At 44.8% G+C, this 25514-nt stretch overlaps 1 protein-coding gene across 1 annotated transcript; it reads left to right on the forward strand.

Moving 5' to 3' along the window:
• Positions 1 to 8764: 8764 nt before the first annotated feature.
• Positions 8765 to 25217, forward strand: LOC310691113 (uncharacterized protein). The gene is made up of 3 exons (XM_083470716.1): positions 8765 to 9002; positions 23895 to 24000; positions 25047 to 25217. Exons 1-3 carry the CDS (start codon positions 8899 to 8901, stop codon positions 25059 to 25061), a joined length of 225 nt encoding a protein of 74 aa, XP_083326842.1. The 5' UTR covers positions 8765 to 8898; the 3' UTR covers positions 25062 to 25217.
• Positions 25218 to 25514: the final 297 nt, after the last annotated feature.

Below are 25514 nucleotides of genomic sequence, written 5' to 3' on the forward strand. Positions count from 1 at the left end.
TCTCCTCTTCCATTGGTGGATAGGTACAGCCCCTTTCTGTCTGCAGTGCCAACTGCCAGCCTGGTTACAGTATGAAAAAGAAGGAAGGGGAGCCCTTCTGCTGCTATGATTGCATCCCATGCCCCAAAGGGTGGATATCTGACCATGAAGGTGAGGGTTCTAGTGCACAGACACATCAGAAGACTGGTGAGGATCCAGAGGAACATGCATGCAAGAACATCAGTGCACACACAGAGCTTCTTGGGTGCATAACCTCAGTGTGAGAAATGATCTTTCATGCTTCCTTGTCCTCCAAAGTTACCAGTCTTCAGTATTTGAAATATGGTTAGACACTGTATAGGAGTGTGTCTGCATTTTTCTGAGTTGCAACAAGTTTGCACTGTAGGAGCATATTGCTTTGTTGCTCTGGGGTTTTCCCCCATTGTTGCCTGGAATGTGTTGCCTTGTAGGCGGGGTTGTCACTCCAGCACACAGTAGTCCTGTGCCCTCCATCCCACATTTGAAACAGGTAAGATATTCCCTCTTGGGCTGGGCTTTCCCCACTTGAATGTGAAACGTAATTTGAGCCAGAAGGCTCTCTGCTTGCAGATGGTATTATTTCCTCCCTTTGAAAACAATGCTGTTTCAGAAATCCTATGGCTTTTGCTAAAGTCCAGGGCATCTCTTCCTTCCAATACTGTTGCAAAAGCATCAGAATTATCTCCTAGTGAACTGATCAGCACAGAGACCTTTTGCTGATCACCAAGAACAAAGCCTGTTAGGGCCAAACTGGTCAATCAGTGTTGCTTCCTGGGTTAAATGCTTGCCACAGTCACTTTTGGAATTCAGTGTTAGCCTCAATAGTTGATTCATCCATTTGACCGGAAACTTCTTGCTAACAAATTCTAATTCTAGCTTCTTTAAAGCTTTGGCTGCAGTTTCACAATGCTTAATTTGAATCAACTGGGAGTATTCTAAACTTTGCACAATGATTCCCATTGCAAAATTGCTTTCTCTGTCTCATTTGCATGCTTCCTCAACATTGTTTGTGGGTCTTGGCTTTTTGTGCAATTTAATGCCCTTTCGCCCTTAAAAGGATATCCAATCCCATTTTCCATAGACCAAAAGGGTAAAACTATGACCACTCATTAGATCCTGGGGTGCTATCGTTAAAAAACAAGTTTCACAAAATGCACAAAACTGCCACAACTGCAAAAATATTGCATTTTATTTTATTTTTTACATTAGCCGAAAATGGGACACAAAATTGATGGGTGGGGAGAATAACAAGATATAATGTTGGTGGTGAGTCACTATTCCCCTCAGCAAAAAAAAAAGGAGGGGGACCAAAAAGGACCAAAGAAATGACTCAAAAACAAAAGGGCTAGGGCCCATAACCCATAACCATTATTCCCTGCAAAGAATGGTACGTTTCACAGCATCAGCAAAGAATGCAATACCTGAGCAAGACAAACAGCTTTGTATCATTTCTAAGAATTATTCATTAATGTGCTCAGAGGCAGGGGAACTTTATTTGGCAGGTAGACCAGATCATATCTCCCCACTTTCGGTAGGGCTATCCACCTTGCCTATCCTCTGACATCCCTACATCATCAGATGGTGCTGCACATTGAAGTCCCAAATGTGAGTACCACAAATTTCAGCACAGGGCTGTTGGAAAGTCCTTCTACAAACAGCTCTGTAATGCAGTTTAATCCTCTGGAAACTGGAGGTTCAGAATGCAGCAAAAAGCTGTTTGCAAAAGGGCTTTCAAACAGCCCCACATTGTGCTTTAAAACTCCAAAAACATTGGAACTACTTTCCCCAAGAAACTATTTTTAAAAGAAAAATATAACTCATATTTATGTACAGACAATATAATATTTCTTTTTCAGACATGGCCCATTGCTTCAAATGTCCAGATGAGCAATATGCAAACAAGAACCAGGATTTATGCATTCCCAAAACAGTAACTTTCTTGTCTTATGAAGAACCTTTGGGCATCATTTCAACCATTTCTGCTCTTTCATTTTCTTTGACCACAGCTCTGGTGCTAAGAATATTCATGAAGCACCAGGATACTCCAATAGTCAAAGCCAACAACCAGGACCTCACTTACATCCTTCTCATCTCCCTCCTGCTCTGCTTCCTTTGTGCATTGCTCTTCATTGGCCAACCTACAATGGTGACGTGTCTCCTCCGCCAAACAGCTTTTAGCATTGTCTTCACAATGGCTGTTTCTTCTGTGTTGGCAAAAACTATTACTGTGGTTCTCGCTTTTATGGCCACCAAGCCAGCATCCAGGATCAGGAAGTGGGTTGGGAAAAGCCTGGCCATCTCCATTGTGGTTTCTTGCTCCATTCTCCAAGCAGGCATCTGCCTGGTGTGGCTTTCCACCTCTCCTCCATTCCCAGATACTGACGCCCAGTCAATGACTGAGCAGATTGTACTGCAATGTAACGAGTCATCCCCAATCATGTTTTACTGTGTCCTGAGCTACATGGGCTTGCTAGCCATGGCCAGCTTCACTGTAGCTTTCTTTGCCCGGAACTTGCCTGACAGTTTCAATGAAGCCAAGTTCATCACTTTCAGCATGTTGGTGTTTTGCAGTGTTTGGTTGTCCTTTGTTCCAACTTACTTGAGCACCAAAGGGAAATATATGGTGGCTGTGGAGATCTTCTCCATCTTGGCCTCCAGTGCTGGGTTGCTGACTTGCATCTTCTTCCCCAAATGCTACATTATCTTGTTCAAGCCTGAGCTGAACAAAAGGGAGTCCTTAAATAGGAGGGAGGAGCACTGAAGAGGAGGTCCATGCAGCCTTTTCCACTCAACCCTTTCCAAATTAAAGAATACATTGGGAGTGCAATGGAGCTGCATGAAGAACATGTTGATGTTATGTAACTGTCAGGAATTGATTGACCAGCAGAGGCAGGTACTGATAATGAGGCTCTTTTAAATGTAAACGCATGACTGGGCTGGCTGGTTGCCAGACTCTTACAGTTGTTATAAAGACCCTATTGATTCCACCTGCCTGTGCTGAATGCCATAGCTCTTGACCTGCTGCTTGAATATTGTACTGTAGCTGTTGGATGTTTTAGTATGGTAAGGTAAATAACAGCTTTTATGCCATATCTCTTGACCTGCTATTTGAATCCGGTTGCGGGTGCAAAGAAGAATCCCTGAAAATAATTGTGGGTATGTATAGTCTATTTTTTCCCCTCTCTTCTTCTCCTCCTCCTCCAATTTATATCCATGCCTTTCCTCCAAGGAGCTCAAGGCAGTACAGGTGGTTTTTCTCTCTATGCCATCCTCCTGTGTGAGGCAGGTTAGGCTGAGTGTTAGCAAGTGAGATTCACGGCTAAGTTCATATTTGAACCCGTCATAGTATGAAACTTGAAGCACTACACCACCCCACCACCCAACAGCTTCTTCTTTTTGCTTTGGCTTGGAGTTGCCAAGAGCACTAAGCAGCCTAAACAAGCTACAGCTCCCAGGATTCTTGGGGGAGAATCTGTGACAGATAAACTTAAAAGTGGCATGACATTATAGCTTGGGCCACCAAAGCAGCACTGCCAACCACTTCCTCCCAGTGCTCGTTGGTAGAGGTCCAAAAGAAGCCAGCGTCTATGTATCTTTTCTCTCTTTAAGAAGCTTCACATTTGAGAAGAAATTCAGAAAATTATACCATCCAATGTCTTATGGCGCTGACTTTGCTAATGTTTTATTTCTTCAAACACCAGGCACCACATAGAATATATATTTTGAAGGATATAATCCACTATGTTTTAGGCCATCTGCCTGGATCTTTGGGGGGGAAATAAGCACCTGATAGTGTAGCACTACTCTGTCCTGGTTTTTGTACAAGTGGTGTTCTAATAGTGAGATCACTGTTCGTTTTATTATACTCAGTTATTCCCTGATTTTCCTAAACATATTAAGTGTGCTGGGTTCACAGGTGTTTTCCCATAGTCTATCTTACAGGATTCTGTGGACATACAGAGTCCAGTATATTGGTTATAAATGCAGTGGTATAGTGTGGGGGGCGGGGGGGGCTGAGGCCCAAGGGGCAGAATCTGGGGGGGGCACGAACCAAGTGCCCCCAGGCCTCACAGAGATCCCCGTGCCCTGCCTGTCTCCAGCAGTGAGGGCTTGATGAGTGGAGGGTGAAAAACATCCTCTACCCCTAGCCCCTGCTGGGCACCCAACCTCCAAAACAGGATTAGACACACCCATGAAGCTGTCAGTGGTTACTTGCCATGAATGCTATGTTCTTCCTCCATTGTCACAGGCAGTAAGCCTCTGGGTACCACTTGCCATGGACTTCACAATCTCTAGTGCAGGGCTAGATTGGGATCTTTGAAAGTAATGTCCAAACCAATATTTATTTTGAGGTCTAGTAGATGTTTCCAGATTTTTTTCAAAAAAATCCTCTTCTACCAGTTTCCTTTAAGCATGAATGCTGAAAAGGTCAGTTACCAGCTTCAAAGTCATGTTGAGAGTATTAATACTTATTCTGATATAACTTATAATACTTATTCTGATTTCTGATTTGATCCCAGAATGTCCTGCTTTTCCTAAGGATGTCCCTATTTTCACTGGAGAAATGTTGGAGGGTATGGAGTTCTCCAACCCCTGAGCCGTCTGAAAGCAATCCTGTATAGGGAAGGTTTTTTAAAATGTTGAATGTTATATTATGTTTTTATATTTGTTGGAAGCTGCCCAAAGTGTCTGGGGCAACCCAGTAAGAGGTGTGGGGTATAAATAATAAGATGGAATGGGACTCCCCTATTTTCATCAAAGAAATGTTGGAAGACAGTGCTTTTTTTCTTTTAAAAAAATATTTAGGGTTACTCTCATTTTCCTAGTCATATTGAAATACTGCCCCTCAATGAGGCCAAACTTAGATTCACAACATGTTTAGGGGTATGTGTACCCCTGTGTACCCACAGGGAAAAAAGCACTGTTGGAGGGTATGTAAATCAAGTCATTCTTCAACCATGGAGAAATGTTTGCTTTTCACAGTTCACATAAAATAAAGGAGTTTGCCTCTACTTGGGCCTCCTCACTATATATGCACTGATCTGGATTTTTGCCTACCAGAGCGCTCAGGGCAATGCACAAACAAAAACAGCACATCACCACAAACCTAGAACAGGCACACACAAAACCCCATTTAGTTTCATAATGCCTTTTTGACTATGAACCACCAGGGGTCGTTGCAGGCCCATACGAAAACTTACATTCTTCCTATATTGTTTCCCAGCTCAAGGCAGGCGGCAGAGCGGTTTCACTAGGGCAGGGGCAGCCAAAGGGTTGCAAGGAGAGTGAAAGCATGATGTTTTTATATAAGGCACAAGCTGCTGGCAAACTAGAGTGACGCTAAGTCCTTTTAGCCTTCCGTTTCCCACCTCTGCTGCTTGCCAGTGGTGAATAACTTGCTGCCTGACATTCTTCAGATGAGTGGATAGTTTCAGGTCTACTAAAGTTCAGAATACAGTGGTACCTCTGGTTAGGAAATTAATTCATTCCGGAGGTCCGTTCTTAACCTGAAACTGTTCTTAACCTGAGGTACCACTTTAGCTAATGGGGCCTCCCGTGGCCGCCTCATGATTTCTGTTCTCATCCTGAGGTAAAGTTATTAACCTGAGGTAATACTTCCGGATTAGCGGAGTCTGTAACCCAAAGTGTTTGTAACCCGAGGTACCACTGTACTTACGCAATTCTCCCCCCCCCCATCTTTTATTATTTTCTTTGTCTGTTTGTCCTTGTATTTTGGTACTACTAAAGCTGTAGGCACACCATGTACCGGTATTTGAAACTCATGGCTTTCCCCAAAGATTGCTTGGGAACTATTGGTTACCTCTCACAGAATGAGAATTTCTAGAACCCTTAACAAATTACAGGTCTTGGGATTATTTGGGCGAAATATGTGCTTTTAATGTATGGTGTTTATTGCAACTACTCCTGAACTTGTTTGTTTGGCTCAGCTTAAGTGCACTGCTAGGCAATGGTCAACTCACAGTGAACAGCCTCCTTCGGGAGGTGGCGGGCTCTGCTTCCTTGAAGGTTTTTAAGCAGAGTTTGGATAGCTATCCGTCAAGGATGCTTTGGTTGAGATTCCTGCCTTGCAAGGAGTTTGACTAGACAACCCCTGAAGTGCCTTTCAACCCTACAATTCTAAGATTCTGTTATTGCGATTTACAGATGTTTGAATTAATAGGTATATTCAAATAACTAATCTGTGCTCCGTTTCACAGCTTGACCGCATGACCTCTTCACTCAGGGTTCATCCTGATTCGCTTGCACAATACTAACATGGAAGGCACACTATACTTTTAAGACACACTCCAAGGACAATTTTCCCCCTTGATGAATTCTGGGCACTGCAGTTTGTTAAGGTTTGCTGTGAACTGCAGCTCTGCGAGGGGTAAACTACACTACCCAGAATTCTTTGAAGGGGAAATGTGCTTTGAACGTGTTATAAATATATAGCATGTACACAGCCATAGTCTGGTCTTTATTGAGCATTCATTCTGATTTGCATAATGGGTGTTTATACATCTTCCCATTAAGCATTCATTCAGTCTTAATGCCACAGCCCCAAACTTTTACTTCATTTCCTTATCACTTTCTTAACTGCTAAAATTCGGGCAGTTGTCTATATTAGTGTGCGTGTTTTACAAAACGCTTTAATCCACTTTAATTGCTCAAAGCCCAGTGTAGGGTATATACTTGTACTCCTCCCACAAAATACTGTCTTGCTTGCTCTTGCCCCCCTCCCCTCTCTCTCTCTCACACACACACACAGGGCATGACAATGTCCTGCTTTCTTCAAATGACTCACCAAGGCTGCAGATCTATTTGCGTTTACCCAGGAGTAAGTTCCATTGAATTCCATGGGGCTTACATACTGAGAAGACATGCATAGGGGTGGCGCTGTCAGACACTTGGCACACTCCACACACAGTTTACACAGCAAACCCTCTTCTTGTACTAACCAAAAAAAAAAACCCCACCATTATGTACACAGAGAAACAACCCCCAAATATCTACATCAAACATCAGTGCCGGCTCAAGACATTTCACAACACTCTAGAGCCAAGACTGGCCAATCTGCTTTACCGCCTAAGGCAAAACAAAAAAAACCTACGTCCACACCCGACAGTAAAAACACAAGGCTAATAAATGAAATAACCATTTGCTGTTCTTTCATGACCTCCAGAGTCAGTGGATTGAGGTGGCTGCTTCAAAGTGCCTAAGGGTAGGGCTGGCCCTGCTGAACACATACAAACATTTTGCATATCCTGATAGGCATATATCCTGCACCCCCCACATACACACACAAATGCACCCCCTGGCCACATTCTATATTGCAGGCAGGTCCCACTGAAATCATGCGTTTCCCCTGGAGTAAGCCCCAGTGAACCCAATAGGACTTCCTTTTGAATCAACATGCACTGGATTGTGCTGCAATATATACCGTATTTTTTGCACCATAACACTCATTTTTTTTCCTCCTGAAAAGTAAGGGGAAATGTCTGTGCGTGTTATGGAGGGAATGCCTACGGGTGGCATACCTACGGATTTTCCTCCTCTAAAAACTACGTGCGTGTTATGGTCGGGTGCGTGTTATGGAGCGAAAAATACGGTATCTACTTCTCCTACCAGGATGTGATCAAACCTGCTACCAAAAGTCCTGCTTCACCCATACACACGCCAGGTATATGCCATGCCTTTTTGCATCAGCAGCTCTCTGTTGCCAGAGTCAAATGTGCAATGCAACAGCTCACCGACATTTCCATCCAAAACTTCCACATTCGCCTCTCTCCCTTCCACAGAAACACTTACACAAGCAATTCAACAGTCAGGATTCATGCAACAACACAATTAGTGTCAAAAACCTCTGACTCAACCCCTCACAGCTGCACAGAAATGCCCCAAGCCCTGGTGCACATCCCACCATGCCCTTAAGCCACCCAAGTTCCCAAAAACAGTTCCAGCTGTGTTATGCATGCAGGAAAACGCTCCACATCTGTCATCAAGGCGTATCAACCATGGTGCCAGAGCTTAACCTGCTCTGAAGCTTAAGCCCCTGCATTCAGTGCTAGGTTGCAAACCCTGAAGCGTATCATTCTTTCAGTTCCTCTGAGCACATGCAGAGTGGACCACTGAGCAGTCCCAGCCACTGTCCACACATCTGGAAGCAGGGCTTGATTGAACCCCAGCACCTCTCCGCCACACTAAATCCACTCCAGCCTCTGAAGAGGGACTTGTACAAGATCCACTCGCATGTGCCACTCAGGTGTACATAACTGCATTACTGCAAGACACATACTCCCTGAGACAAGCTCCACAAAACCAAACCATCTCCTTCCGCAGAGATGGACCTATTGCTCCCGGCCCACTGAAAAGATTCCAAGCCCCTCTGAGGTCACGGCTGGTTTGGCTGGCCACAGATCTCATCGAGCTTCACACCTTCTGTAGCCAATTATCCTTAAGTTGTGTGGGCAGCAAGAACAGTGCCCATCAGTTGTCACTCCCTGCTGCGGCTGATCTCCTTGGCCCTGACTCTGTGGCCACCTTCCAGGTCAGCGTCCACCCTTCACCGAGAGAGGCGATTTGATTCCTGTTCCTCGCTTGCCCCCAGCCCTCTTGCAGGAAGGGGAAGGGAGGGTGCTCTGTCCCAGCTAAGCCTCTCTGCGAATTAAAAAACCTCAGCGGCTGCAGCCTATCTCAAATACCCAAGAAGATACATACACACACACACACACACACACACACACACAAATACACGCCCAGCTATCTGTCTATCCCGCATGACTGGGCAGGGCTGCGGCTGCCTCTAGCCAGAGGAATTGTCAGCACTGCTCTCCTCGATCAGTGCAGAAGACACAGGCACCCACAACCAGCAGACCCAGCATGTCAGAGAGCCACAGCGATGCCGCTGCAGAGGGACAGGGTGCCCCTGACCCCACCACGGAAGAGCCACCCTGCGCCGAGCTGAAAGCCGCTTCTGAGAAATGGTAAGGGGACTGAGGGGCGAAGTGGACAGTGAACAGCCCCCAAGGGCAGGTACATGTCAGCTTCAAAAGCCCGCCGGGAAGTTGAGGAAGGATGCTGTGGAGTGTGGCACACTCATGCACTGAAGGGATGTGGTTGGTGGGTCGCTGAAGGCAAGAGTGGGAAGACACCCACCCCCCAACCTGACTCCCATCTGTCTTTCCAAGGGAAGCTGTACTAGGGTGATTCTAGGTCAGATGAGTGACAGGGCGGGTTGGATGCCCAGAGGCAAAAGTTTGGGAAGAGTAACAAAGGGATACAAGCGACCTCTGCTGAATCAAGAAAGGGAGCACGCTTAGACTCCAAAGGCATGTGTGTTGGGAAACTGGCCTAGCAGAAAATTGTTAGAGGCCCCCACTGTTCACACACATGCCTAGAGGGAGGCAGCTACCCATATTTTGGCACCTGATGCGGAAAATGCAAATGGCGTCCTTGCCTCATTGGCTGCAAATGATCAAGCAAGGTTCATTTTTTTAAAGGATGAATGCCAGTGTGCCACCATTTCATCAAGATAGCCAAAATATGCCACCAGAGGCAGCTGCGTCACTCAGCTTCAAAGAAAGGCCAGCCCTTATGTCTGGTGGCGGCATAGTTTGTGGCTGAAACCACAGAGCTGTGTATAAAGATCTGCCAGCCCTTAGGACAGTTTTAACACTGATTCCTCCTCCATCCACCTGGTTCGACATCTAATCGCCTGGCTTCCACTCTGGTTCTGATCAGCTTCCGCTTCAGTGGGATTTCCTAAACCACGTTAATTGCTTCTCGGGCTTTTGGCTAAGATCAAGTGTATCATAGCTAACAGGCAGGTGCGTTTTTTGAGAGCTTCATTTGTTAGCTCAAAGCTGAGCGCTCTGCAAAACCTCGCCTCCTCGGCTAAATCACTTGCATAAAACCTTTGCAAGACCTGAGCTGCTGGTTAAGCTAGTTCGGAGCTCCTGGAAAAAAACGAGAATGCAATACCTTAGGCTTTCTGCTGCCAGCGAGCTATAACCACATTCAAATATATATGGAGCAGAGTAGGGGAGGAAACCAAACAAACTTAAAATCTATTCTTCAGAAGAACAGCTGCAGGGAATGGAATTGACTGCTTGGGGGTTACCAGTTGTGAGGCCACACAGATGTCAGTATTCTGGATCAGAAACCTGTGTATATATTTATAATAAATAGGCCATGGCTTAGTCCCCGCTTTCAACCAGAACTTGGGATAAAAAGGTGAGGAGAGGAGGAACTGCAAAAGCAACAGGATATGTTTTGCTTCCAGCGTACATTGACAGAGCATGTGTTAATAGTTATTAGTTTCCCTGATTTAAATGAAGTAGTAGGGATACGAAGTGGCAACTTCCAGAGCAGCAGACTGGCCTTGAATATACGTTACTGGTGGTGTCTGTGTTTCTCACTGGCTGTATTCACGCTATATATATGTGGGGCATCCTTTGTTTATTTTTATCTAACCTTGGTTCTTGAACTTAATCTGTTCCAGAAGTCCGTTTGACTCCTGAAACAGTTCGAAAACCAAGGCACGGCTTCCGATTGACTGCAGGAGCTTCCGGCACTCAGTCGGAAGCCACAGAAGCCACAACGGACATTCAGCTTCCAAATAAAGTTCGCAAACCGGAACACTTCCGGGTCTGCAGTGTTCAGGAACTGATTTGTTCAACAACTAAGCCATTCGTGAACCAGGGTACCACTGTATATCTATCTAGAGAGAAAGCTTGAGATTCAGTAGAGGTTGCCCATTAAAGCAAGTGGGGCATTGCCCAATGAACTTCAGCCACACCCAACTTGCCTGCCTTTTTACTTATAACCAGTCCAGGAGTCACTGGTCAGCAGCCAACATTTGGAGACAGTAAGGTGTCATGTACACTTCTAGTGCTAGGAGGATGTGTCCCTGCTTACCATCTCAAATTTAACACAAGAGGGGGGAAACAGAGAAAGAAGGGAGGGAAATGGAGGCAGGGGTACATAACGCAGTTTTGAAACATTATACTGGTTGTGTGGAGCAGTACTAAGAGTTGTGAAAGCCCAGGGGAAAGATGTGGTTTTTACTTTTCCTGTGGGGTTTTTTTCCATTTCCCTACCTTCTTCTGGGTTTTCCTTCCAGTTTTTTTCCAGACTGTCACCTCCGCACCTACATTTGATTTAAATGGGAGATAAGCCCAGTGCCTGTTTGGAATGGAGCTGCACTCCTTCTAAAAGGAACAGGGACACATTTTAGGCAGACTCCTTGATCTCTCTCTGTCACCAGAGGTCCAAGTATGTGGCAAGGAGTGCTTCTTACCAAATCCAGCTGGTATGCCTCTTCTCTTTTTAACCGATCAGCATTTACTGATTTTTAATGGTGTTTTTGTAGGCGCCTTTTATTGATTTTATTCTTATATGTTGTATACCAACCTTGATTATTATTATTTTATGAAAGTGTAAATATAGACAAACATAAACAAACAAACGGGGCCTGGACTCCTCTAATAAAACTGCCAACTTTTCGGGTAAGGGTCATTTCACACTTACATTGTGTGCACTATTTAGCACAGCTGTGAAGAAATAGCACAACACATCATCATAATCATACAGACTAATAAGGCAATGCCTTTTACTAGGCCAACGTCAGTGATGTCAGCTTTCAAGTTACACAGGTCTCTCTCTATCAATTTGAAAAAGTTCATTGGCACAAAAACACCACACCCAAAAGCTTGCAAACACCAACAGATAATGGATGAATAAGACACTGAAGTACCCGTCCTGCATTTCCTAGGGCCAATTCACATATCACTCTTTCTTTAAAAGAGAGAAAAAAGATGTGAACCTAAAATTTTATTTGAAGTGTATGCTTAAAAATATAATGAATGAGTAAAAGAAAGACACGTATCAGACAGACAGGTTTCTGGTTGTAACTGCCTTTCTGGTGTGTACTCTGTTGTCCATAACTGTGGCCAGTTATCACTATTAATTGTAGAAGACCATCTCGCAGCAGCCAATTGCGTATGGTCAGGTGGAAGACCAACGTGCAGCATTTGTCTTGAGGTTCAAGTCCCAGAGTAGCTTGGACCAGTCTTGGAGCCTCAGTTGCCTCTCTGTGAAATGGGAGTAACTTTATGCTGGGTGGTTGTGAGGAGACAGGTAGAAGATTGTATTTGCACATGAAAGGTGCTATGCGGGGGTGGGGGGGGAAGAGAGACAATTGACGGAAAGGAAATGACAGCTCTGCATTTCTTCTGCCCTTCTTTGCAGTGATACTATTCAGACCCTGAGCCTCCTGAGCCTCAATTAACTCAAGCAGCTAAAGCTCAACTAGGAGGATTAGAGGGTAAGGAGTAAATCCTCCTCTTGGGCCAAAGGCCAGGGTGATTCTGTGACGGATGCATTTGGCCCCACAAAGCTCCCCACAGGAACTAGCACTCTGACCCTTACCTGGTAACGGGATTTTGCCAAATGCACCAAAATTTTAAAATACAGGGCTCCAACCAAGCCTATCCTTTAATTTATTTTGCGCATACACACACACCCCACTTAATAAAAACATTGAAAAACCTCTGCACAATATACTGTGGTATCTCGGTTTTCAAGCGTAATCCATTCCGGAAGACCGTTTGACTTCCGAAACGTTCAAAAACCAAGGTGCAAAGGGCAGTCTGCCAATTCAATAGAGACAATTGTGAAAAACAACAGATACACGCAGTGGAAGCCGTTCGACTTCCAAGGTACGTTCGAAAACGGAAGCATTTACTTCCAGGTTTTCGGCGTTTGAAAACCGAAACGTTCAACAATGGAGACATCAGAAAATCGAGGTACCACTGAATATAAAACAATAACCAAATAACACAGATTTAATCAGCAAATGTTTAAAACTACTATGTGTAACTAAAGTATGTGTCTGGATACAATTGCCGAACCAAATTAAGGCTTTGGCAAGTGCGTAAAACAGTATAGCAAGGCTGCCTGCCTAATATTAATAGGTAAGAAGTTTCAGTGTGTTAAATCCCAGATTTGGGGGGGGGGGGAGTTCTCCCAAAGAATCTTGAGAACTGTTGTGCATTAAACGTGCTGGAAATTGTAGCTCTGAGGGGGTAAACTAGAGTCTGTAGGATTCTTTGGGTAAAGCAATGTGCTTTCTAAATGTATGGTGTGGGTAAATAAATTTACCTTTGTAAGTTCACACTCTAGCTTCAGGACACAAAACAGTTGTGTATACCTTTAAAGTCCCTTCAAAACACATTTCCCCCCTCAAAGTATTCTGGGCACTGTAGTTTAGCCCTCACACAATTACAATTCCCGGCAACGCTTAACAAACTACAATACCCAGAATTATCTGAGTGGACGAATGTGCTTCAAATGTGCTTTAAAAGGTGTACTGTGTATGCAGCCTTATTTATTGGGTTAGATCAGTGGTTTTAGGAATAGGAAGGCACAGGTTTTACCTGTATTTTTCCACCACAGTAGTTGGAGGGAGTCGTAATTGGGGAAAGGGTTATGTATACACACAGACTCCTCACCTCTGCCCTGGCTACGTTTCAGCTAGAAACCATAGAGAAGGGAGAGGCAGCAGATTATGTTTAGACATCTTCAACATAGTCTTACTTAGTCTCAGCTCTGGTTTCAAACGCACCCAGAAGACCTACTTCTTGCTCAGTAAATAATCTTGGACAATTATTTTGTTTGCTTGTTTTCTGTATTTTGATGCCATCTTCCAGAGCGACAGCCCTCTCAAGGCAGCCACAATCAAGCTGTGTAGACACATTGTTGGCTTAGAACATGGCTAGGTTGTTCTTTCTATCAATTCGGGTCAAAGCTGGTTTGGGATAAATGCAGCATTTCATAATAAATGACAGGATAGATATGGATTGTTGCTAATGCTCTGTGTACACCACTTTCCAATTATAATCCAGTGAGGAATGCTGAGAATTCTGTTAAGTTATAGTACAGGGTTGCTATATGTCCAGAATTTCCCAGATATATCCAGAATACTGCTATTAGAAGCAGTGACCAGGCGGAAATCGATTAAAAGACAAATGTCCGGGGAAATCTGGACATGTGACAACCCATGTTGACAATGTTGCTTTTGGTTATTTTCCCTAAAAATAGCTCAAAAACTACATTGGAAGGGTGGCAAAAATATCCTTTTCTGTCCGGATTTTCACTTTGAAATACAGCAACCCTACTAGAGATCTCTAGGCTTTAAATCTCAAATACAAAGCCTGCACCCCTTTGTAATTTTGGAGATATTCTCTCCTTTCCTTAAGCACCTCTCCCTTCACCGCTACCCTACTGTCCCCTGCTTTTTCTTTTGTGACATCACTGTGATTTTATAATCTCTCTCTCTCTCTCTCTCTCTCTCTCTCTCTCTCTCTCACACACACACACACACACACACACACACACGTTTCCATCTGCCAGGCTAATCCTAAAATGCCTGCAGAGGGGATTTTCTTTTGGAAGATGATAGTTTGGATTTACCAGAAATAATACACTACCAGGCTCATTCCCCTTTTTTTCTTTTTCTTTTTTTGCTAATGACCAGGTGGCTTGAGCTAAAAAAGACTTAGAAAAGATGAGCTGGCAGGGTACATGCTGCTCTCTAGAGGCAGGGCAGACACCTAATGAAAAGCAGTCATTTTGCACATGCATACATACATACATTCCAGAGCAAAGCCACCACACTTCAAGCAAATAAAAAGTGCTAGTATTGCAATACTGCATGCATATAACAAATATACACCATTATTGTTTATTATTTTAAGATATTTTTCTTTATACTGCTTTTCCAAAGCAAAGTGCCTGAGGCAACTTATAAACCAAAAGCAATAAAAGATGGCTTCACATATGTCTCATTCTTGATGGAACAATTTTCTTTGGTCAGAAAAATGGTGGTCATCCAGTTCTTTTGGATATAGCTATCTGGTATAGCCTTGCCTTCTTAAATACTTTCTTGATGGGTGACCCTGGTCGTTGTCCCCTTAGCAACCCACACTCAGCTAGCTATCACCAGGCAGGCCTCGCTTGTTAACTTAGGGTTCAGTGCATGGCACAGTGTAACTTCCCAAACCTCAATTCCAGCTTTTACTGGACCCAGGAATTCAGGATGTCTCGCACCCCACATTATAGCACAGATGGGGCCTTTGTGTAAGCAGACCTTTGTGTAACTATTTTGTTATACTTTTTGGGAGTACCTTGTGGGTGTAGCTTAGGGTTGCTATATTTCAACAAGGACACCCTAAAAATTGTTGACCTTTTTTTTAATGAAACCCTCAAAGCCAAAATACCTCCCAAACCACATTTTTATTGACTTGATTTTTTATTGACTTGATTTTTTTTTTATTGACTTGTCTAAGATCCAGTACAAAGCACCACCTTTTGGAAAAGACCCCCCGGACATCAATTCCACCTTTGAAATCCTGGTAATGTAGGGGGAAATCCGGACGTATAGCAGCCCTAGCGTAGGTGTGTTTTATGTGTGTGCTTTCGTGGTTTTAAGATGAGTCACTCTGACTGGTTTATGTTTGGACAGGAAAAGTGGGGTGCATTTCATGTAAATAAATCTGTGAATTAAAAATGTCGCAACACACTCTGATCGACCCCAGCAGCTCTGATCTGCCTGTTGGTACTAATGCAGGATGACAAGAACGCCCTGTGACTTGCCATCTGCTAGGCTGTGTTGGGGATGGGGACATAGCTGCCACTAATGAGGCCGCAGGGATTTTTGATCAGCAGGGGACAATCAATTACATAACTGGACTCAGGGAGCGGGGGGTTATTGAGGGAAAAGAGACACGGCACACTTGCCAAGGTCAGCAAAGGGGCAGGACAAGGAATGGCAGCATATGTCTCTAAATATCAGTCGCTGGGGGTCATGGGTGGGGAGAGGGCTGCTGAGCTCAAGTCCTGATTGCAGGCTTCCCATAGGCATCTGGGCTGGCCACTGGGAGAGCAGGAAGCTGGTCTAGATGAGCCATGGGCCTGATCCAACAGCGCTCTTCATACATACAAGTCATGACTCGCATCCAATGTGTGCTCAGATACCTAGAGAAGTTGTGGGGTCCCCGTCATTGAACCTTGTCGAGGAAAGCCGGAGCAGTGATGTGTCCGCTTACAAATTGCCAAGACAGAAGATACAGGTTTATATAACACACGCACAGCTCAATGTATGTCTACCGGTGCAAAATTTAGAAATAATATAGTAATTCAAATAGAAATGCAGTTTATGTCACCAGTGCTATTTTTCTAGAAAAAGAGGTGCCGGAACTCACCATGAACACCTCCTCTCTTGTTCTCTTATTATGGCAATGGCACCCACCTGAAAGGTGCTGGAACTGAGTTTCAGCAAGTTCCAGCAGAAAAAATGGTTTGTGGCAAGAGGACTGATGGCCTTTCAAATAGAGGACTGTCCTCTGTAAAGTAGGACACATGGCCTGGTCTAGCCAGCAACCTGTCTCAAGCTGTGGGCCTAGAGCAGCTGTGGTCAAGAGAAAGAGAGCACTGTATAAATATCAGTGTTTGTTATTGTGATGTTGGTGCCGACAAGGCTGACAGATCTTGACTATACAGTCGTACCTTGGAAGTCGAACAGAATCCATTCTGGAATTCTGTTCGACTTCCAAAACATTCAGAAACCAAAGCACGGCTTCCAATTGGCTGCAGGAAGCTCCTGCAGCCAATCAGAAGCCACGGAAGCCCCATCGGAAATTTGGGTTCCAAAGAACGTTTGCAAACCGGAACACTCACTTCTGGGTTTGCAACATCCTGGAGCCAAAACGTCCAAGTACCAAGGCATTTGGGATCCAAGGTATGACTGTGTTGGCTTGGGGAAGTCCTATCAACTTGATCTATTCTACAGATGGATTGAAGCATAGCTTTTGCTGACTAAAAGGCAAAAGAGAACCTTAAAATGCTTTTTTTTTAAGTACTCAATTTTAGGATTTTTGATGATGATGGTGATAATAGTTCAGTCCTCAATAATAAAAATTAATCTCTTGTCATTTGAAATTAAGTTGAGATCTTACTATTTAAAATCTCTTTGTAGAAAGAACTTTATGTTTGGCTTCTGAGGTTTCGGTTTATCAGTTATGGTGAGGGGGAGACAGGAAAGATCTCTGATCGCTGTGCAGGATTTGGGCCAAATTCAATCCAAGTTGAATGAGATTTTATTTTAAAGAAGAATCCTAGAACTGTAGAGTTGGAAGGGGCCAAAAGAGCATATACCAAATATCTTACTTCTGACATATTGGGATTGCAGTGTTAAAAAATGCAAGTGCTGAATCTTTTAAATCTATGAACACTTAAAATTGTACTTTGCAAAGAAAGAAAGAAAGAAAGAAAGAAAGAAAGAAAGAAAGAAAGAAAGAAAGAAAGAAAGAAAGAACTCTGCACTGTATGTTTGCATGCTCAATCCTGTTAATCAGTGGACCTGATGGGAGACGACAGGCAAAGGCAGCCGGCCAGATCCTCCTATCTCTACACAGCAAACGTCTCCAATGGCTGGCACCTGCACAACCACGTGGATCCCAACTAATCCACTGCCAGCAGCACATCCCTGACCCACATTGGGCTCTTCCTGCTGCGTTTCCCTGGCAACAGGCCCTGCGTGGAACTGTGGGATTGGTGTGATGGTCTGTGATAACTCCCTGTGTGCCAGCACACTGCTCAGCAGAGGAAGCTTTCCCCTATCTCCTTATCGGAAGAAGAGTCAGTGGTTGATTTGCTGCCTGCTAATGCCACTGTTCAGTGAACAGAGCCAGGTGTGGGGCGGACGGCAGGGAGGGGGTAGAGTTCTGCTGAATATTTCACCAACCATCCTACAAGTTGTTCTGCATCTTTTGGCACTCTTAAATACGCCCAGCGCTTTAAAGTAGCTTCTAAGTTTTCCCTCACCCACCATTTCCTGCCAAAACACAAAGGGGGCCAGGCGGCAGGTCTAACCAGCACATAGCGCCCTATGGGGCAACACACCTCCATTTTCTACACTAACTCCAGAACGTCCAAAATGGAGAAGGATGTTATGGCATGGCAACCAGAGAGGCAGGGAGAAGGAGAGGAGCTGACTCAGCACAGGCTTCATTAGGACCAAACAGAGTGGACAGCCATGCAGCAATAATGTGGCTTGTCTAGCCCCGCGCAAGTAACCCTTTACTTGCCGCACTGTCCCTGTACACACTTCCGCTCACACAATTTTAAAATAATGAAGAAAGCTCCTTCGTCCGAATTAAACACACACAAAATTGACCGTTGTTAGTTCCATGCAATTTGAACCAGGAGGGACTGACAAAACTCGGAGGTTAGAGAACAAACACACTTGGCCATTCCTTGTTAGCTTATGCCATGTCTGTGCTAGTCTCAACGTAATGGGATAAATAGAACGTGAAGTGTTTTGTGTGTGCTGTTAAGACCTGCAAAGCATTCTCCTGCAGTCTATCTAAAACCGCTGTGTAGGAGCTGCCAGTCAATACATCAAACCAAACAGATGTAGAAAGTCTTTGGGATGCAAGTCAAGTTGGGCAGAAGATAGCAAACCAAACCTTGACCTAACAAGGGGCTAACAGTCCTCAAGGGGCTATTAGAATCAATGGTATATCTCCTTTGTTTTTTGTTTTGTTTTTTAAATAATTTTTATTTGGTTTTACAAATTTATTCACATTCAAAATCACAAATAGTAAAAATTACACAAGATTCTTCCGAATCTCTAGACTTCCCTCGTCCCCTCCATTGGTTCTTTAGTTAACTTTTTCAACTGCATATTATAAATCACTCTAGTTTTTCAGGTTTCCATTGTGTCCAAAGTCTATGTAACATTACAAGAGTTATTTAAGACCTGCTAAAGAGTTCAAGTGTTTACGGTGGTCTCTCAAGTATAATATAATTTTTCCCCGATTCTTTGTTGAAGTTCTGATCCTCCTGGTTTCTGATTTTCCCAGTCATTTTTGCCATCTCGGCATAGTCCAACAGCTCATTCTGCCATTCCACTCTGGTAGGGACCTTGTCGTATTTCCAGCTCTGGACAACCAACATCCTTGCAGCTGTTGTTGCAGTCATAAACAGTCTTTTCTGATCCTTCGGTATCTCTGCATCTAATGGTATATCTCCTTTGTGCTCAGTTAGGTGTTAGAATCCCTGAGCTATATCAATGAAGATACAAGCTTGCACAAATAGCTTACCCCAGAGTATGGTTTATGGAATACAGGAGATAATTAACTCCACCCACACCAGCATTTTGCATCCAGCTTGGGCCCCTCCAAGACACCATTTTGCACCTGGCTCTGACTGGTGGACCTCACAGTAATAATAATAAGTACTTGTACCCCACCCATCCAGCTGGGTTGCGCCAGCCACTCTGGAAGTTCCTGCAAACCTGACATCTGTCTGCGCCTGATATGAGCTACACAGGGATGAGCATGGCTGGATTAACCCCACCTTCTTTAGAAACACATGCCAAGAAGTTAACATAGGGTTCCTGGGGACAGTCCCCAGATTTGCAAATCTGTCCCCGGACAAATTCCGTCCCTGGAATGTCCCCAGATTTGCAAATCTGTCCCTGGGAAACGTGGCAGTGGCAGCCTCAGTAGCCTGGAGCCAGCCTGGTAGCGCAGTTGGCTCTGGCTGGCTTCAGGAGCTGTTCACTGCTCACTGCTGCCACCACTTCCAAAGGGGAACTGGGGACATGTAGTGGTACAAATCTCCTGCCCCCTTTCCCCTTTGTTTTTACTGATGGGGGAGGCTCGGGAGTTGCGGGCAGGCGGCCGTTGCCCAGGAGGGGTGCAAGGCACGCGGTTTCTCTGCCGGGCAAGGTGCAAAGCCCTTCTTTTGCACCCTGTGAAACATAAATGTGCAGTGTTTTTTTAAAACTGGGCAATGACGCGTCACCTGCCCATGACTCCCGAGCCTCCCCCAATCTCCTGTCCCCTTCCCCCTTTGTTTTGACAGATTGGGGGAGGCTCGGCAGCCACAGGCAGGCAGCCATTGCCCAGTTTTTAAAAAACATTTATGTTTCACAGGGTGCGAAAGAAGGGCTTTGCGCCTTTATACAATTTGCATGTGTGCTTGGGCCCAGGGTCTTTTGCCTCACCATCCCCACTGCTGACTCCCTGTTGCTACTCAGCTTCAAAAAAAAAAAAAGTGTCCCCAGATTCATTGAAAAAATTCTAGTAACCATAAGTTAACATCCAAGAATGGTCCATACCTACTGGCTTCCAACAAAGGGACAAAGCTGTCGCCCTGAGGCTCTTTTTGTCTGGAATGTGCTCAGCTGTAGCAGACAGGAAAGGGGCCCAAGTGAGGAATTTGAGCAACTGAACCAGGCAGAGAGAGGCAGAAACAGCAGTGAAGACTATTCTGATCTCAGTGGGATCTCTCTCCTATCAGGTCACAAAGGGCTGGATGCCCTCCATGCCAAGAGACACAGTTACCATGGAGGTGCCATCATGGTCTCATTGTTAGCAGAATAATTCACTTAATATTCTCAATTCATGAGGTGGGGGTGTTCTTCCTTTACCTTTTATGAAAACCCGTCAAACTTTCAGGCCCTCCAAGTGTCCCTATTTTCCAGGGACAGTCCCGGATTTAGAAACACCATCCCGGTTTCTGATTTGATCCCGGAATGTCCCACTTTTACTTAGGATATCCCTATTTTCATTGGAGAAATGTTGGAGGGTATGGAGTTATCCGACCCCTGAGGCGTCTGAAGGCAATCCTGTATAGAGAAGTGTTTAATGTTTTATTGCGTTTTTATATACGTTGGAAGCTGCCCAGAGTGGCTGGGGCAACTCAGTAAGATGCGGGGAGTATAAATAGTAAACTTATCATTATGGAATGGGATGTCCCTATTTTCATGGAGAAATGTTGGTGGGTATGCATTTTACTACTGAGAAGCCCCACTGAAGTTAAAGGGCCTTACTTACAACCAAGTGTACATTAGGATTGACCATAATTGACTTTTTGCTGCATGATGACCTCTCTCTTCTGTGGAGACTCAGTTGATTCAGCTGTGCAGGGAAGGCAGACATCAAAATCTGCAGAAGTTCAACAATCCTTAGAGGTGGGGGAAGCACTAAGAAGGACAAAAACTCTAGAAAAGTGGTGCAGTTCAGGAATTCAGAGGCAACTCAGCTGATTAGTAAAGTTAGCGTTGTTGATACTTCTCATGTGATGTAAATGGGTGTAGATGGAATGGTTTATTGGATGAATGGACTTTAAACCAGTTAGGCTTGCTGAAAGGCCACAGGAGTCAAAGGAAGGGAACTCAGTAATAACCAGAAATTCAAGTACAGTATCTTATTTTGGAACTTAAAGGAAATCTGTCATTTCAAAGACGCTGGGGAAAATATTCCTGGGTAAGGTCTGAAACTTGTAATAAAATTAATAGTTCATTGTTAAAGTACGCTAAACTTATTCCCTTTCTTTGTCAACTGCGATACAGCCCACCCCCACCCCCCAATTTACACAGGCATTGCATTTTGGGTTATCACACATGATGGCCGAGTGTGCATAAGCCCATTACGCCCCTGTTCTGACCCCTTTTCCAGCCACTTCTGGGTTGCTGTGATGCACACGTGCGCAATCAGTTGGACGCACGTAAATTGGTTGTACATAAGCCAATCGGAAACCTCTATAAATATATATTCGTGTTGTAAATTAGGTTCTTTCCAAGAGAACTTCCCTGGCTTTGAGGCCAGGAATAATCCTTAACATTTCAGCAGAGCTTTTTCCATTGGAGGGGGGAAAACTCATAAATATAACTTCGGTTAAGATTCTCTATGGAGAGGCACAACTATTTTAATAATCTTTTAAAAAGGCTTTTGAAACATGTTTTTATCACTGTGCAACTGCATTGTGTTTTTATCTGTGTTATACACTCTCATCTCTTGCCATTATGGAAATATTATTTGATAATTTGAAGCAAGTGTTCTTATAAAGACCTTCCCTCGAGTCTTTTTGAGTCAAAAATATTCTTTCAGTGTCAATTCTGCCAGAACCCAGTGAAGCTCAGGCAGGTCTACTTCCTCCATGAGATATCTTGCATTGTCTAGTAACACCCAGACTCTTTCTCGCAAGCGGCTTACCTTGCATGCTGCTATCTTAGGGTCACTAGTTCAGAGGCGTCAAGAACAACCAACCTGTGCATGGGGCCACCCTCGAAAACAGAGACTACGTGAGCTAAATGAGATGTAAGCTTGATGCACTTATGTACTTAGCAGATAGTGTGTGTGACTTCAAGCTCAAGCTGCTACAACTGAAATACTACAACAGCTAAGGCGTAGACGAGTCGAAGAAAGGGAAACTAGCCATTGCTAATCGCTTTAGCTCCAAAAGGTACAGAACTGAGCTAGGTCTCTAAAATTCCCAATTGGTGCCACGGAGAGCTCCACCAAACTTGCAATTCTTCTCCCTGCCGTCAAAAGCTTCACCTGCTAAGTTTCTGAGAGAGTCAGGGCAGGGCCAGGGCAAACAGGCAGCAATTCTCTTTTAGCATTTAATGAGAGCTGGCGCCAAATAGAGCTGCAGGCTCCAGCATGACCTTTCTCTATGCTTATCTCAGGAGCGACCCTCCCTCTGCCAGCTTTGCTGCTATCTCTGGCCCGCAGGCCTAACCGCCGGCACTTGGGTCTCTTGGTTGGCTGGTGGTAGGTAGCATCTGCAAGCAGTTTGCGGCCTTTTGAGAATGAGCCTGTTCCAGGCTACCACCTTTCTATCTGGGAGGGTTTACTATTCTTCCATTAACAACTGCATAGTATGTGTTTTGTTGTTTTTAAAGGAAGGAGAAAATAGGTGACACTTTGCCCAGCATTGCAGTTAGGAAAGAGTTCAGCTGCCTTATTTTGGCCAGCCATCCAGCTGATCAAAACACATAGTAGGAAAAACAGAAACAAAGACACCTTTAGCAAGGTCAGCAAGCATCAAGCAGGCAGCAAGTCTCTCCTGGCTATGGGTGGCCCTCTGCTACCACCTGGCGGCCAATCCATCTAACGTTAATTGACACAAGGCACAAAATATGGAAGGTGAAAGTTACAAGTGAGGGGAAGGTGCTGTTGCTGCTCATCGAAAGCACTCAGATTATAATGGTAGCAAGGTCCTGAATTCCTCATGACCTCTATTTTTTAAATCTTCACTCCTGATCTATAGCCTAATTTGCTGATTGCATGAGGAAATGTTAATTGGCTTTCTCTTCAGACACCCAAGACTTTGTTATGGCAAAATGATGGTCGTTTCTTTTTTATCGCTCTTCAGGAGAAATCACATTATTGTTTTGCCCTAACCTTGAAGGTGTCCTCTAGATGACCTGCTTATTGAACACGAACAAAGCTTACACAGGTTAGAACATACCCAGTCATTCCTAAGCACTACTTCTGATTTGGTTACAGGGAGATCCATCCCGTTTTTTTGCTTGCTACACGTTTATAGACTACTTCCTGTTAACCATTCATTTGCCATGCACTCCCCCTCACTATCCTAACAAGAAGACTGTTGTTTAAGTGGAGTTGTTGAACTAGGGTCGGGGCAATAGAGTGTTTTAAACCACTTTACCATAATTGCACAAACCCAAATTTTTGGCGTGTTTAAATGCACTTTGTTAAGCTAAATTCCTTCCATCACGTTCCACTGGTTGGGGTGCTTCCCGTATGAGCTTCCAGGTTACGGTTTTTGAGGGTGCAAAAGTCTGCCTTGGATCTATCCAGATAATAGGCTCACAAGCACATTATGGAGTAGTCCTGCAAACCTAGAATAAAAAAGGGTTGCCAAAGCACAACATCTAGGCACTGAACCACTCCAAGCTGCTGCAAGTGTGCATGCTTGTTTGGGGGTTTTTGCAAGTCAAAATCTTTACAGGGCAGGAAATGTAAAGGCTCTTCACTGTTTCCATTTACCTCCTGTAGCATTAAAGAAAAGGGAGGAGAGGCATGCAAGGAGCTGCTGGAGGCGTACCACTCGTGTCTGCGGGCGCTGGGCATGGCCCACCAAGATCTAGAAGCCAACCCCTTGGTAAGATATTGTCCTATACAGCGCAAACAGTTGAAATGAAGGGGTGGGTGCTGAATTCAAAAGGTACAGTGACAATAGCAATACTCTGGACTCAGCAGTAAACGGGATGCATTAACTGGAGTACCCTGAGACATAGGACTACCTGCCACCAAAGGAAGTCCCTGAGGTAGTGGTGGCTGTGGCTCTCCACTCCTAGCTCTTTTTCAAAAGTGGCCCTTCTGGGACACATAGTTGCGGACCAGGGATAATATGGCATAGATGAGAGGCAGTATAAGGAATGGGGAAGAATAACATATCAGCTCACCCTGGGGACTAGTACTGACACACACACCCTAAAGGGTGCCTGGGCATTTAATACAGGAGCCCCGGCTGGCAAAACCTTTAGCACATCAAAGCTTTTCCTCCCAAGATGACAAGATGGGAGAAGCTCCACGTGCTGGATTTCTGCTAGTCAGAGGAGCCTTGCCAAACAAGAGTGAGCAGCCATAGATCTAAGGCTAGGGGGAGGCTTGCAGTCAGCAATACTAAGGTAAAGGTAAAAGTTCAGGACCCCTGGACGGTTAAATCCAGTCAAACTTGATTATGGGGTTGCTGCGCTCATCTCGCTTCAGGCCAAGGAAGCCGGTGTTTCTCCAGACAGCTTTCTGGGTCATGTGGCCAGCATGACTAAACCACTTCTGGTGCAATGGAACATCATGATGGAAGCCAGAGCACACAAAAACGCCATTTCCCTTCCTGCTGCAGTGGTACCTATTTATCTACTTGCACTAGTATGCTTTCGAACTGCTGGGTAGGCAGGAGCAGGGACAGAGCAACGGGAGCTCACCCCGTCGCAGGGATTCGAACCGCCGACTTTCCGATCGGCAAGCCCAAGAGGCTCAGTAGTTTAGACCACAGCGCCACCTTGCTATATTCATTCTTCACGGAAATTGTGAAAGGTATAGAATAGGTAAGGGGCTGGGAAAAAGAGAGAAGCTGGAGACTAATGCCGAGGGGACGAACGCCCAGCTGTATCACCCTATGGTTTCCCTTCCTTATTCTTACAGCCGCCAAGTCACTGAGGGACCTGCTTGACTGAGTCTTCCGGCTCCCGGAAACTCCGGGGCACTCAAGAAGCAAAGTTCCAGGGTGGAGACTGCGCAGAGCTGGAGGCGACGCTCCCTGGAGCCGCTGGAGCAAGGGCTCCCAAGTGCAATAAAGCCCTTTTATTTTACACAGGCTGGGCCTGCATTAGTTACCGAGTCGTTGCTCTTTAATCCACCCACATCAGGGTACTCCCAGCCCACCTTGAAATCCCTGCCTCCCCCAGAAGGTTGTTGACCCTGTCTTTGCTGTATCTGCTTCGAATATGTATCATTTATATATAGCACCTTAAAAGAAAAGTTTGAAAAAGTGCTTTATGATCCTTTCTTGCCTCAAGTGCCCGGCTGAGCCAGCCCTGAAAGAGGTCCATTTCTACTTCTCCTCACTGCTGTCGCCACAACCAATCCTAGACATCACACATGCAGACAGAA

Source organism: Podarcis liolepis (genome assembly GCF_965112155.1).
Source record: "Podarcis liolepis genome assembly, chromosome: 13".
Classification (NCBI taxonomy): domain Eukaryota; kingdom Metazoa; phylum Chordata; class Lepidosauria; order Squamata; family Lacertidae; genus Podarcis; species Podarcis liolepis.